At 42.1% G+C, this 14,312-nt stretch overlaps 1 protein-coding gene across 8 annotated transcripts in view; it reads left to right on the top strand.

Moving 5' to 3' along the window:
* Positions 1-257: 257 nt before the first annotated feature.
* LOC131352864 (IQ motif and SEC7 domain-containing protein 2) overlaps positions 258-14,312 on the top strand; it is a 92,353-nt gene continuing 78,298 nt past the window's right edge. The window contains exons 1-2 of one of the 8 annotated variants that reach the window (XM_058389374.1): positions 258-2,626; positions 8,389-8,451. In XM_058389374.1, the coding sequence (XP_058245357.1) occupies positions 2,130-2,626; positions 8,389-8,451 (560 nt within the window). In that variant the 5' untranslated portion in view covers positions 258-2,129. Of the gene's footprint in view, positions 2,628-8,388; positions 8,452-14,312 lie in introns of all 8 variants that reach the window. The other 7 variants (XM_058389376.1, XM_058389375.1, XM_058389380.1 and 4 more) reach the window with 7 other exon arrangements.

The following is a 14,312-nucleotide window of genomic DNA, read 5'->3' as shown; positions in this document are numbered from 1 at the left end:
CAGTATTCCCAGAGAACCCAAGAGAAAAAAAATAAACCTTAAGGAACTTAGGGAAACTTAAGGAACAAAAATTGGCCAGGATAAAACTTGTGACCTGGTGAATTGACCCATAATTTAGAAATAAAACTAGTTCACTAGTGTGTTTAGGAATAGGAGGACAAAGCTGCAGCTCACACTGCTTCACTTCAAACCACTGCCTTCTCTTTCTGCAGAATCAATGCACCACACATCTCGCATCTTGAGTAGTGTGTGTGTGTGTGTGTGTGTGTGTGTGAGTAAGTGTGTGTGTCACTGTGTTCATTGCGGCTCTGCCCGAGGAGAAATTTCACCGCCGAGTCAAACGGCTTTTTGGATCCAAGATGGCCGTCTCAGCGCACCCAGTTTCCCTCAGTATGTATCGCTAGCTTTACACACATAACGAACGCCTGAACCTCAGCTCAAGAGAAATGTATATCTACTTCGGAAGTGGCACTTTGAATTTGAAATTGTTCCCGGTTGGGAAGAGGCAATGAGGTAAGAAAAGGTAGGTTGGGAGGGGAGACATTGGCGTTGACGCATGTGGACAGCGTGGACACTGCGGTGGTGGAGGCTGAATGGCGGAAAGAGGCGGCAGGTGCAGCACAGAGCATCACAGGGAAGCAAGCCACACTACACAAGGACTGCTCAGCCGAAGCTAATGTGAATGTGCTACTAATTCGCTGGCTCTCTAAGAAGCTGCTGAAATGAATCGTGTCCAGCTCGCTGTGTACGTGTGTGTGTGAGTGTGTGTGTGTGTGTGTGTGTAAGACATGGGCAGCTGCGCGCTGCTTGCCAATTAGGGAGCGAGTCATAAATACACACGAAGGCGAAGGCGAAGTTGGTTAAATGCTGCCGTATAGCCTGGTGCTAGCTGTCTGAAATGAACAGGCGAATATGTTAACAGCTGATGGAGGAATATAAAGCTTTACACCTTCGTAAAGCAACCTGCTGCAGTAGAAAATGACTGGAAATCAATGGAAAAGCAATGTAACCATTCGGCAAAGGCGAAGGAGCTTCGGGGATGACTAACGACAAAACGGAGAAAGAAAAGCAGCGGATCTGGACACTGCATCTTCCTCTGCCGTTTTGAGGAATAAACGAGCAAACCTCAGGCGAATGAAGATCAACCTGGAGTAGTCAGAATCAGCAGAGAACCAGGCTTCAGTCATGTGTAGTGACAGGTAGGTTATAGTGCATGCGAGGTGAGGAACAGAGTGTGTATGTGGTCAGTCTGCCACTGCAATGCATGAACGTGGGACGTGGACACTGAGATGATTGTTCCGAGCAGGATTCCATGTTTACAAGGCACAGCAGATATTAAAGCGGAAGACTTGAAAGATATGGAGAGCCATGAGGTTGAGAAGAAGCGAGAGAAGATCAGAGCTGGCTTGGTCCCATTAAGACATGCGCACATCAACCAATTTTGCACTGCGGTGTAAAAGGTTCAACTTTTGTAACCCCCCCTCCTTTCCTCAGAATCTCTGGGGGAATGGCTCAGCGAGAAAATGTCTCCCAGCCTCTTCTCCACGCTATGAGTCATGAAGGCTCTGTGGCGAGCAAGCATCTGCACTGCTGCGACATTTGACATTCAGCTCCATGCTGGAGAAGGAAAGGAGACGCCAGTATGTGCTGGAGACGCAGATGAAAGCAAGACGGTTTCACTTTCTTCATTACGTCTCAGCTACAGGAATCGGACATGTTGGTAAGATGCTGACTCGTTGAATGGCAGAGGGGAAATGCATTTATCTCAACAGATGTCTTGTTTAAGTTGTTGCATGGTGAACCCTATGAAAGGTTGAGAATCTGCTGACTCAGACATTCCCATCCATTCTCTTCTATCTTTATGCAAATCTGAAACTCGGATCGTCAAATGATTCAAACACTTTGACTCAGAATATTCTTTCTGTCCTTAACGGAAATCAGCAGGAGAGTAAAAACAGTGTGTATGTGTTCAATTCCTCTCCGACAGCCAGCATTTAGTTTGCTTTCTCTCCCCCCCCACTAGCATCACGTGGGGGGGAGAGCTGTCATATTTGGGGTGATTCTAATCCCACAGCTCCATCTGTGCTCCAGCACTGAACAGCTGTTCCAGGGTACAAGGTTGCTTAAGCATGGACACGGGCCAGGGCAGCCCGGAGAGCCCCAACCGGGCTGTGGAGTACCTGTTGGAGCTCAACAACATCATCGAAAGCCAGCAGAAGTTGTTGGAGACACAGCGGCGGCGCATCGAGGAGCTGGAGGTGCAGCTGGACCGCCTCAACCAGGAGAACAAGGACCTCCGACTGGACAGGCAACCATGTCCACCCCCACCACCGCCGCCACTAGGGGCCTCCAATCAGACCCATGGGCACTCTTCACACGTGCAGAACTCGGCCACTGTGTACCCCATTCAGAGCCACAACAACGTGCCAGGCCCTAACCCCACATCTGCCCCGGCCCCTCCTCCCCCTCCTCCGCCCGTGCCTCCACGAGACCGGCGCGTTGTCAATGCGCATACGCGCCTCAGCCGTGGCCTGTCCACTGGGTCCAACCCGACAGAAAATGAGAGGGACAGAGAAAGACACAGAGAGACTGTCAGCACCGGCACGGCCACCACTCTGCAGAGACAGTGAGTATAATCATGCAAGCTCTTCTGCTGCATACCTGTGGATACTCTGACTTTAAACACTGTTTTGGTGGCTAGCAGATAGATTAGGAACTTTCGCAGCCCTCAATAGAGTATAAGTGTGTGTTTATGCAGCTGGGATTTTGTTTCAGCCAAGCTTAGAGTTATGTAACGTTTTCAAGCAACTGGGCTCTGCGAGCCTGTAACGTAGAGTGTATTTAGGTGGACACTCGATTGTCATGGCAACCAGAAAGCTGAATTTCATACCCACATTTGGTGAAAGCATTGCGCATCACAGATTTTGATTTTGCACTGCTTTTAGACTCGAAGCCAAACGTGACTCCGATCACAATCACATTGAATTGCTGCCACTTGATTTCACTCGTAAAAGCATCTAATGTGGTACATAATCAGATGCCATGCTGACTAATCTGATGACTGCATAAGTCAAAGTTCACCTAAATCCGAACAAGCAGGCTAGATATAAAAACAGTGGTGTTGGGGTTAAAATCTCTGATGAGATTATTTCAGATAGGTTGTGGGCAGATGATATACCACATCTTTTATTACGGGGGGGGGGATTCTCAGTTTGGGATGTATTTCTTTTCACAGCAAATATATCACCCTTTCTGTCTAGTTCTCTGGTTTTGTCTCGCCTCCCAAAAAACCATGCTGCTTGCTAGATTGGCTACTTTAAATTCCCCCTAGGTGTGATTGCGTGTACAGTATCCTGCAGTGGACTGGCATCCTATTCAGGGTGTATTCCCACTTCACTCCCTCTGTTTCTGGGTTAGGCTCTGTGCCACTGTGACTCTGACAAGAAGTTTGCTGTAGGTGAGCGAATGAATGGATGAATGACAGCAGGTACGCAGTCTTTCAGAAGACAGCCCTAAAACCGTCTACGAAGCTGTTCACCAGACAAGAAATTAAAATTTTATTTGTCACATAAACAAGCATACGCAGCACACACAACAATGCTTTTTCGACTGTCTGTGGCATAAAAACAGAATCAAAATAGAATAAATATAACTATACAGGAAGGAAAAGGATAATTGAGACAAAACAGTATGACTTATGGATAAAGTGCCAATTTTTAGTCTAGATAAATCTTACACGTTGTTTTTGCGTATGGATTCATGGAAGCTAATGATTCTGTCATATTTGTTGGTAAAAAAAAATAAATCGAAAAATAACTAGATAATGTAGCAGAAACTTGCAGGAGACACATATAACTTGCTAGCTAGCCTTAAATTCAGCAATATTACAAGTTCTTGTATGTATACTCAGCCTAGTTGTAGTTTTTTCTCAGACTAGAAGATTCAACACTCCCAACTACTGTGAACGTCCACCATCATCTTACAGTTTCCTCCCTTTAATTTACATGTCCACGAGTTAAATAGGTAACTGTCTAACACAGTAGTGTCCGGTCTTATCTGGAAAGGGCCAGTATGGGTGAAGGCTTTTCTTCCAACCAAGCAGAAGCCACACCTGAGTCTATTCAAAGCCAAGATCAAATGATTAAACAGGTGGAATCAGCACACAACCCTGTGCGGATAAGATCGGACACGCCTGATCCAACAAGCCAAAACAGGATCAGTTTGTGTGATAGCATTGCTGATGCTCAATCAATCAGGAGAACGACAGCAGACAGAGGAGACACCAACAGACATCTGAGCTTTCCTATTTCTTTAAATAAATCGTTTAAATCACAAAAGTTTCTGTCAGTCAAATTCCTTACAAAACATTGTAAGAATTCTTTCTATAGAGAAGGCAGAGAGTCGCCCTGGTCAATCCGGGTCTTTTCGCCTTGCTTTCGAGCCTTAAACCCCCAAGCTGTTTTTCAGTTTGTCTCCAGCACTACAGCTTGTAGTTCAAGACCTTTTTAGTGTATTTTGGGCACAGCGCATAGTTGAGTCTGTAGGAAGAAGCTGAGGCGTTGCTCTTCAAGAGGACTGTGGGGCCATTTTGTGGATTCGCATGAAGCACAGCGCTGGTTGTGTAGGAGAGTTTGTGATTAATATTCACTGCAGTGTCAGATTGTGGACTGTGCTTGTGTGGGAGCACAGAGGGAAAGAGAGAATGCTAGTGAGCGTTTGTTTGTAAGAGAATGCCAGGAAGGTCAAGAGAAAGATATTTCTTTTCAATCTGAGCTCCCTTTGTTTTTTCCCTCCACACACTCCACTGCTTTTCTCTGTCTCTTTTTCTCACTGGGAGTTGGCTTAAACATATACTATTTTCTACCTCTCTGATGGGAGCGTAGCATAGTAAGTAGTAAGTTGAATACTGTATACCGGTGTCTCGTTACTTGAGCCAGCAGACACAAAGACGGTCCAGGACTGACTCAGTCTGTGTGCTGGTGTGTCCATCTGTTCCTTCAGCTGTAGTGCTGCTAGCATTAGCATTACCTGAACACACAGAATGGTAAATGGTAAATCCTAGGCTGTCTTAATTGCTTAATGGAAATGATTTGTGCAGAGGTTTGACCTCTTTAATTGACGAAAAATGCTGTTTTTTTTCTAACATCGTTTCTCGATATTCAGTTCTTTTCCTTTCTCCATCCTTTTTCCCTCCCTCTGTACTGAGCAGATGGTAGATCATGTGATCCTTTTCTCTGATTTGCATTACACTCATAGGGGACTTGGGCATCATCCCTTCTTTTTCTTTCTTTCTTTCTTTCTTTCTTTCTTTCTTTCTTTCTTTCTTTCTTTCTTTCTTTCTTTCTTTCTTTCTTTCTTTCTTTCTTTCTTTCTTTCTTTCTTTCTTTCTTTCTTTCTTTCTTTCTTTCTCTCTCTCTCTCTCTCTCTCTCTCTCTCTCTCTCTCTCATGACACATATTATATAAACTAGAGGATCTTTCTTGAGCCATTGTTGGTCACAGTAATATGAAAACGTCTATTGTCCATTACAATGTGACACTTAACAAGCCTAAGCTGCTTGTTAAGACTCTCATATTCCAAGAATGATCTTCAGAAAACTGTTGCTGAGCCAAGATACAGGCAACAAGCCAAGCCAGAGCACTATCATATTATCAAAGCACTGAAATATTCCTTGCTCTTGGAGAAAAAAAAGGGGGCTTTTAACAGCAGCTAAATCGAGATGGGGTTAAATAACCAGAAGCTCTCAGCAGTTCTGTGGCAGAATAAAACGAATGAGTAAACATGAACCTGCCATGTAAGTCAAATATTTGGCATAATGTAACAAGGCTAGAAACGGTAAAACCTTACAGTGTTATCTTTTAAAAAAATCGTGCACAGAACGTGATGACTAGCTAAGATCACTTAGCAAAAAGTCTATTTTTGTCCTAAGAGTTCCAATTCATATAAATAGAGAAGAAAGACCCAGGGTGACACCGCTATCAGTACAACAAGCTAACAATGCAGTTGTGATCCCCAGGAACTACCTTACAGAATATGATCATTTTTACATGAAAGATTTAATACTGCTCTATTTTCTGCAATGGACTGAGTAATATTCACATTTTGTGTCTTTAGGAAAGCCTTTGCATCTAATGAAGTTGATCATTTTCCAATAACAGCAAGCTGCCTGAAGGGGTTTCCTTCCTCATATACCATAGCAGTTTGTGCACGATTACTATTACAATTTTTTTTAAAGACACATCTTACTCCACATTGTCTGGATTATTAACACTTCTGGTAGCTAAAAACAGTTATCCCCTCACCAGCACATTTTTTCCCAGGAATCTTCTGGGCATTGATAAGCACTGGAACTGGAGATTCCTTACAGGAAAGGCATCAACAATTATTATATGATTGCTTTGTTGCATAAATAACAGCACAATTTTTTTGATCTATGTATTATCAGACTTGGATTAGATAGAGTGTCAGCAGTGGTATTTAATGTGAATGAGTTGTAGAAGAAATAAGATTATAATTTGCATAATAATAAAAATCAGTTATTTAAAACAATTAAATTACTTACTGCTGTCAGTGTTTACCTTTCAGAGCAGCCAGATTTGAGAACTGTGGTATATACGGTATTTGTAATTGTTATATCAAGGCTAATATATTTTATCCTATATATATATATATATTTTATAACTAGTCGAATGCTTGGTTTTAGATCATGTGTTTCGACATAAACTAGCCATTTTGCCTCAAGCAGATTTTTCTTCACTAGTCAATAGAGGCAAAAGTGAGAACAGTGAGTTATGTGCTGTACAGATCTCTTATTAATTAACTGCATTCGATGCTGAAATAAGCTCTAAATAATTCATCACAATCTCCACTACCATTAAAGGTCTAGTCTAGTTCAGGTATAGTGAGCAACAGTCTAGTTATTGTTCTAAATCTAGCACAGTCTCAGGTTTTTTGTAACGGTGGTGGTTTTGGCGCAATAACAGGTTTATAGCTATTAATAGATGAAAAGTCAGTTCTTTGTTACTTCCTAAAAAATCTTTGTTTTGTCTGCACATGTCTAAAAAATGTGTTTGGTCAGGGGTGAGCATGATACTAAGTCCGCCTAATTATACACCGTTAAGCCTGCTTAAGCTGATCACCCGATTAGCCGATCAAACGAAGTCGATTTTGAATACCGTTGATTCAACAACAAACTACACTACGCACCTATAGAAGTGCGCTACTGTATGTTAATACCTTGAGTGGGAGAATAATTAGCGTGTCTGTGTTAATTACATTTGTCCAATTGATAGGTGGCAATTAGTGTCATGAATAGGAGTGAGTAATATCTGGGGTGAGGTTTGAGCGTCGGAGGTATTGTCATATTAAGACCCTAATGGAGCATATAAATCAGGTGTCCAGATTCAACACCCGATGTACTCGAGCCAGTTCAGCATTGAAACAAGTGTGATGGTAACTAAGCTGCCAGAACAGTTTTACAGAGTGTTTGTGTAAGCAAGTTAAATCTAGTAGCTGTGAGACAATGAGACAATGAGTACATGACGGAAGATGATTACAAATACCAAAATGATTCAGTCTGAACATCCCATACCAGTACACATATGAATAGGAGGTGCACTATTCATCGTTTTTTTTTTGTTTTAGGAAAGCAGGCCAGGAAGATTTCCAGGGCATCCACTAGCGGTGTGCATCAAGACTGCGATTCCCACATAATGCAGTGAAAATTTTGCATGTCTTGCAGGCACAAATGCCCAGATATCAGGCTTCTGGATAAGCAGAGACCATGTTCATTCACATTAACATTAGGATGTGTAAGATGGATTGAATTTCCTCCAGGATCAATAAAGTATCTATCTATCTCTATCGCTCTATCTACATTATTCATTCCTTCATTCTTTGTAACTGCCTGGTCAGGGTCAAGCTGGTGTTATATATATGTTATATTTTGTGAACCTTTGTTAGAAACTGCTGCAGGCAGGTACAAAAAAGTAATAACTGAACAAACAGGATCAGTTGAGTTCAGTGTATTAGTGGGCACAGTGGTAGGGTTCATACTTAATTTTATTTTTTGTAAATAAAAGAAGGATATTTATAGCATTAAACAGATACATATGCTGATAGTGGCACTATGTTACCCCTTTGTTATAAGCCGTATAGTATTTCAAAATGTTAGTATTTCGGTCAGTTAGTGTCTAACATGCATGATCACACATATTGATGCCTATGCAGTGAGGTAACTCTTGTGTTCTATACAATCATATGTGCTCAGAATGTTTATTCCTGTCATGTTTGTGTTTGATGATTGACCCCTTTCCCTGCATTTACCTCTGCATGTTTTGTGTCTTCCTCTCTCTGTCTCTCCCTCTCTGCTTTCTTTTTCTCTCTCCTGTCTCTCTCACCACCCTTCACCCTGCTGGATCTGTAGGCCAGATGGAGACTACAACAAACACAGGTCTGTAACGACCCTTTCAGTTCTCTCCTTCCTCATTTCCTCCTCTCGTCCTGCGCGGACGAGATTGTAGACCGTAGCCTTCATGCTGCTGGCAGACATCTATTTAGACTCGTGTTAATCCGCAGGAAGATGGAATGCGCTATTACTCCTGGCAATGTTGCAGTAGCTAATCCTAAGTCATAATGAGTCATTGATTATAATGACTGATTAACTTTTATGCTGGAACACCTTCATCTAGGCTGGAGTAATGAGCTGTGGCCCTGAAGGTCACAGTCATATTGACACATTCCAAGAATTTAGTGCCAGAAGCTTGAAAGACTAAGAATTGCATAACCTAGCAATGCATCATCTAAGCTCGTGTGTCGGTTTCGAGAGACCCTATTAGCTGTAGCGACGCCTAGTAAAAATATGCATATATATTCATCCAGCTGAACCTGCGCCGCCTCTTGCAGATTCAGTATGACACATTGGTTATTATACAGCTGTTGTGTGTGTGTGTGTGTTGGTGGGGGGGGGCTGTTGGGGGTGAAATGTCTGGTGGAATGTAATAGGTTTAGTAGCTACATGTTTTTTTAATTCTCTGTATAATTAAAGCATCACTGATTCTCCACAGAGTTCTGGTAAAACCATTGCATTATAGCTATGACTCTTCACATTGCTCTGATGAAGCTGGAGTGTAATATGGTTAGCTCTGGGTAACTTTGCTCTGTAATAGGTTTAGGACAGCTCACTTGGATGAAAATGAACCATGCATCTGAAGGATAAGTGATGGGTTGTCATAGCAACAACTCTAGATGAACTGCATTGCTTAAAAAAAAAGGGAAAAAAGTTGCACGCATACCTTGCTTTTTTCTCTTTATTTTTCCATGTGAGAGAGAGAGAGACAGAGAGAGATAGAGAGAGAGAGAGCATGCACGTGCATGCGCGTCTGAGTCTTCCATCCCCAGGACATCTTATTTGTGCAGCACACACTATCGCCATACATGGTAGTAGGACAAGGACATTCACTTAAGGACAAGGACAAATGATGTCAGTTTTCGAAATAATTAGGCCCCATCCAGTGGTTGTCCTTGCATTCCTGTTCATATGGGCTCGTATTGATATGCAAATCGAACTGTACTTTTCAGGGACAGTGTTTTATAATAATTTGGCACGTCGTCAGTTTTGTCTTTTATGCTCCGCCGTGACACTTAAGAACAAAAGGAACGTAACAGAGGGCCGGCAGTGATTAACGAAATTGCCGGAGTGATCTTATCCTGCCGTTCCATACTTAACTGGATGTGACCGTATATGAGAATGCCTGCTCTCCACTGGCTATCGGGGCGAAAAATAGCTCAGAGAGGGAGGCTTCGTGTGAGCCTACCATCAGCTTCCTTCGCATTGCAACACAGAGGCAACTGCAGTCATCCCACAACAATACATCATTCTGTCCAAGCCAGGGCAGTGAAGAAAGATTGTGTGTGTGTGTGTGTGTGTGTGTGTGAATGAGACACAGAGCTCTAGATGCCACTCAGTAGCTGCAGACTGTAGATATGATGAATGGTTTAATCTTATGACATCCTGAAATGAATACATGTGCAGTATGACTAGAACTGTGCAGAATTTATTTCTAACTCAAATATATTAAATTTTATGTGTTATGATACCTACACACACCTGCCAAGCGAGTTACGATGTCTACATAGCATAATAATCGTAAATATTCAGCATGACAAGAGGTCAGATGTCTATTGAGTTAAATATAAAGCCTTTTTTTTCCTGGAAAATTTAAATGACAATAAAACTGATATAAAATGTGCTGCAGTAGGTTTCTTCTGACTGTGATTGAATTTCAATTTAAGAATATTTTCTCTCCCAGTGCGACGTATTGTGTTCTAAAGCAATACAGACGTTTGTTCAAAGCCTGGGATTATTTTTGGGCCAATTTTTTCATCGACAAAAAAAATCACACAATGTAAGAGAATTCATCAGTTGTGAGTTCAGCGGATCAGCGGATGATTTATTGTAGTATAAATTTCTGGTCGTGTGAGGATTCAAATTTTGCTGCAGATCAGTGCCAGTAGTATTTTGCATGGGTTTTTTTGTGATTGCTTTTTGAATTGGTGAAATTGCAAGCATTCTCATTTTAACCTCCTAGCAGTGAAGATGGAGAAAGAAATAAAGTAAATGCAGATAATCTGTTCCAGCTACCCAAAAATATTACCAGTTTTACCAAAATGAAGCGTATGTACTGTATGGCTGCTTACAAAGAACTGACCCAAGCCAAGCATTCCATGTCACAGGGAGTCGTGCCACCAAGCTTGGGCTAAAAATAGAACAAGAGCACCCACTCCACCAGTCTATCAACAAAAATCACGTAGCTTTTGAACGCATGCCGAAGGCAACGTTGGTATCATGGGTTGACTCTTGAAACAGCTTTCGCTGACTGATAAAAAAATCGCAAAATATGTAAACTCGCTTCTGTCGGCTTTCTACTGACGCAAACAAGGTTTGAACGGCTCCCGGACATGCGCACAACTTCGGTTCGACTCGATCACATGCCGAAAATGCTTCGTATGCTGATTTCAAATTTCTTGCATAATTTCAATTCTTAAGGTGAAAATTCATAAGGAAGGGCATTCGTATGCCAAGGTTCTATCACTCTATGATAGATTCACACAAGTGAATCGAGAAGGCTTGGTAGAAATAGAAATAGCCTTTAAATGTCACATATAAATTACTGCACAGTGAAATTCTTTCTTCACATATCCCATCCTTGGAGGTTGGGGTCAGAGCGCAGGGTCAGCCATGATACAGCACCCCTGGAGCAGAGAGGGTTAAGGGCCTTGCTCAAGAGCCCAACTGTGGCAACTTGGCGATGCTGGGGCTTGAACCCCCGATCTTCTGGTCAACGACCCAGAGCCTACATATGTTGTGATGTCACTTGGCCCAAATCTGCAGAAAATCAGCGTTCATTTAAAAACAATTCAAGTGCTCCAGAATAAAGTCACAAAATCCTGGAGGGACTGACAGAGTGATGATGGGATGTAAATGAAAGCTACTAATAGACATAGAATTCTAACCTCATGAAACATTTTCTAGATCACGTAGTTTGATGACGTAAAGCAGAAGGTAGTCATTTTGTTCATGATATAATCTGACGTGGAGAACGTGTGATCTGTCTGTTAGAGGAGATTTTACTGGGATCTTGTGCAGTGTGACAATTACTCATCTTCAGAGACACAAAACTGGCTGAAGGGTGGTTTCTTGTTTGCTTCTTATCTGTCCCTACCTTTGTAAATCTGACAGATCCAATCATGAAGGATCATAGCACTTCCTAGTTTAGCGCTTGTTGCTCAAACTCAGCTGATTTGATGAAGATATCGATGGTTATCTGCTGAGAAAGGTACGGGAAGCTGTCGCACCATCTGGGAGTGACAGGATTTACTCTTTCTAGCAAACTTGCCTACTGGTTTACACAATATAATCGCTAGCCTAAGGTAAGCTAGTTTCCTAGCATCCTTTTCTGCTAGTAGATGCTATACGTGTTAGCCTGATGTGAGGTATAAGGTGAATATAAAAAGTTGACGTACCCCTGTTAAAATTGCAGAATTTTGTGAATGAAATCACAATGAATCATGCGAAGTCTTTTCCCATTAACAACAAAAAGAGAAATTTTTAAAAATTGCTATAGCCTGGTTGCATTCGTCTGTAAACCCCTAAACATGCTAGAACACCTCTTGTATATGATACAGCACTCATCCCTTTTTGGGTTAAAGTCTACCAACAGCGCACATCTTGATTCTGCAATTTAATTCGGCTCTTCCTTCCGACAAAGCTCCAGATGATCTGTCAAATTGAGCAGTAATTGCCTGTGCACATCCCTCTTCATGTCATCCCACAGGTTTTTGAAAGGATTTTGATCTGGGTTTTCACCGGGACTTTCCAAAACTTTGATCTACTTTGATCTCTTGGATCCATTTTCTGTTTGGATTTGTGTTTTGAATCGTTATAAAGCTGGAAGCGGATTTTGAAAAAATCTTCAGCTGTCTAACAGCGGGTTTTGCACCAAAATAGATTAATATTGGGATTTGTTTTGAGCTTCAATCCCAGCTGGAGAGGGATCTCCATAGCTTGATGCCGCCACCACCATGCTTCTTCTTCAGATAATAAGCTTTCTTGTTTGTTTTTGTGTCAAATATATCTTTTAGAATTATGCACAAAAACTTCTCCCTTGTTCTCATTAGACCATGACACCTTTTGCCACATGGTTTGAAGTGATTCATGTCAGCTTGGATGTTTTATTTGAGTTTTTCTCTAGAGAAAGATCTTCCATCTAGCCATCCTACCTCATACCCCAGGCACACGCAGGGAGTGACCAGGCCTTGCCAGATATTCCTGCAGCTCCTTTAATGTTGCTGTAGGGCTCTTGGCAGCCTTCCTAGATAAGTTTCTGTCTTGTCCTTTTGAAGTGACATCCTGTTCTTACAGCCTCATTTTCTCTGCTTGTTGATGACAGCCTTCACAGTGCTCTTTGCTGCATCTTATATATTGAAAAAATGATTTTGTACCTCCCTTCTGATCGAGACCTTTGGACACTGACATTTTATATCCATATTAGTAATATCGTTTAAGCATGTAGCATGAGTGCAGCATTGTGTTCGGGTAACTGACAAGATCATTTTTTTCTAAATCAGGACATGACTTGGTAAAGCAGGTGCACATCTGACGATTTTTTTCTCCAACAAAAATAGGGCTATTTTTACCCAGGCTTGTGTTTCATAATATATTGTATCAAAATACATCAGTAAGTATTCTGTAAATAAATGACGTGCACATGTGCAATATGAATACGAAACAAAGAAGATGAGAAGAACAGCCAGCGCTAAAATGGTGGGTGAATTCTTCTATGTTCACCGGCTCAAGTGAAAGCCTAGTTACTGGAATGAAACTGACCGGTCAACTGAGCAGTGCTGCTGTTTTCCCACAGCATGGTCTGACATCCTGTCTGACCAGCAAAGGCGCTGCGGATCGAATTGAAATGTTTTTGATTAGACCCAGCTGATTTGAGAGGCGGGCTGGAGAGCTTTGCGTCACGCATTCTGGTACCGTACCAGCCTCAAACAGCAGCTCTTTTCAATTCCAGTGGTGATAACGGCTTCAGCACGGGCGAATCGGATCAATTTCACATTACCGTAACTGAATATTTCAGATCAGCATCGCTTTTCCCTTTTCCTGTCTTACTAGCTCTCCTTTGCCTCCCCTTTCTATTCTTCACCTTCTCCCTCCCTCTCTGGCGTCCTCTGCCTCTCGCTCTCTCCTGGGTTTCAGCTAGAGAATGGTTGCTGTGGGAACGTGGAGAGTTATCACAAGTGCGTTTACGTGAAGAAGCGAGTGGGCGATGGAGAGAGTGAGAGGGAGAGAACGAAGAGAAGGAAGGGAACAGTAGTGAGTGATGAGCGAAAAATAGGCAAGGAATTCTGCATGTGGAATGGCAGGGAATAATGAGAATTCAGAAGGATAACCATAACTTGACAGATCAGGTGAAAAGAAAGAGAACACACATGTATACACAGCAGCTAGACTTTTATACACAACATCTATACACAGGTATCGTCACATCATCACCTGGCTTTTCAGACTGAAAGCGCCGTGTGAGCGTCTGTGTGTGTTTGTAAGGAGATACACCTGTTGCCATCAAAACCAGCCTTCAAAAGGCAGCACTTGTAGAAAAGGCTGCGTTTTTTTTCTTTTTTCTTTTCTGAAAGCAGTGAAGCCTTTTCAAATCACGTTTGATTAATAGTAACGTGTGACATCTGGCGGTCTCTCATGGATAACTCTCTTCTGAAGAACATTTTCAGAAGGGCCATTATTTCTGATCT

This window comes from Hemibagrus wyckioides, linkage group LG05 (assembly GCF_019097595.1).
Source record: "Hemibagrus wyckioides isolate EC202008001 linkage group LG05, SWU_Hwy_1.0, whole genome shotgun sequence".
Lineage (NCBI taxonomy): Eukaryota > Metazoa > Chordata > Actinopteri > Siluriformes > Bagridae > Hemibagrus > Hemibagrus wyckioides.
The sequence above is the reverse complement of the archived record's forward strand: the minus strand, read 5'-3'. Positions and strand labels throughout refer to the sequence as shown.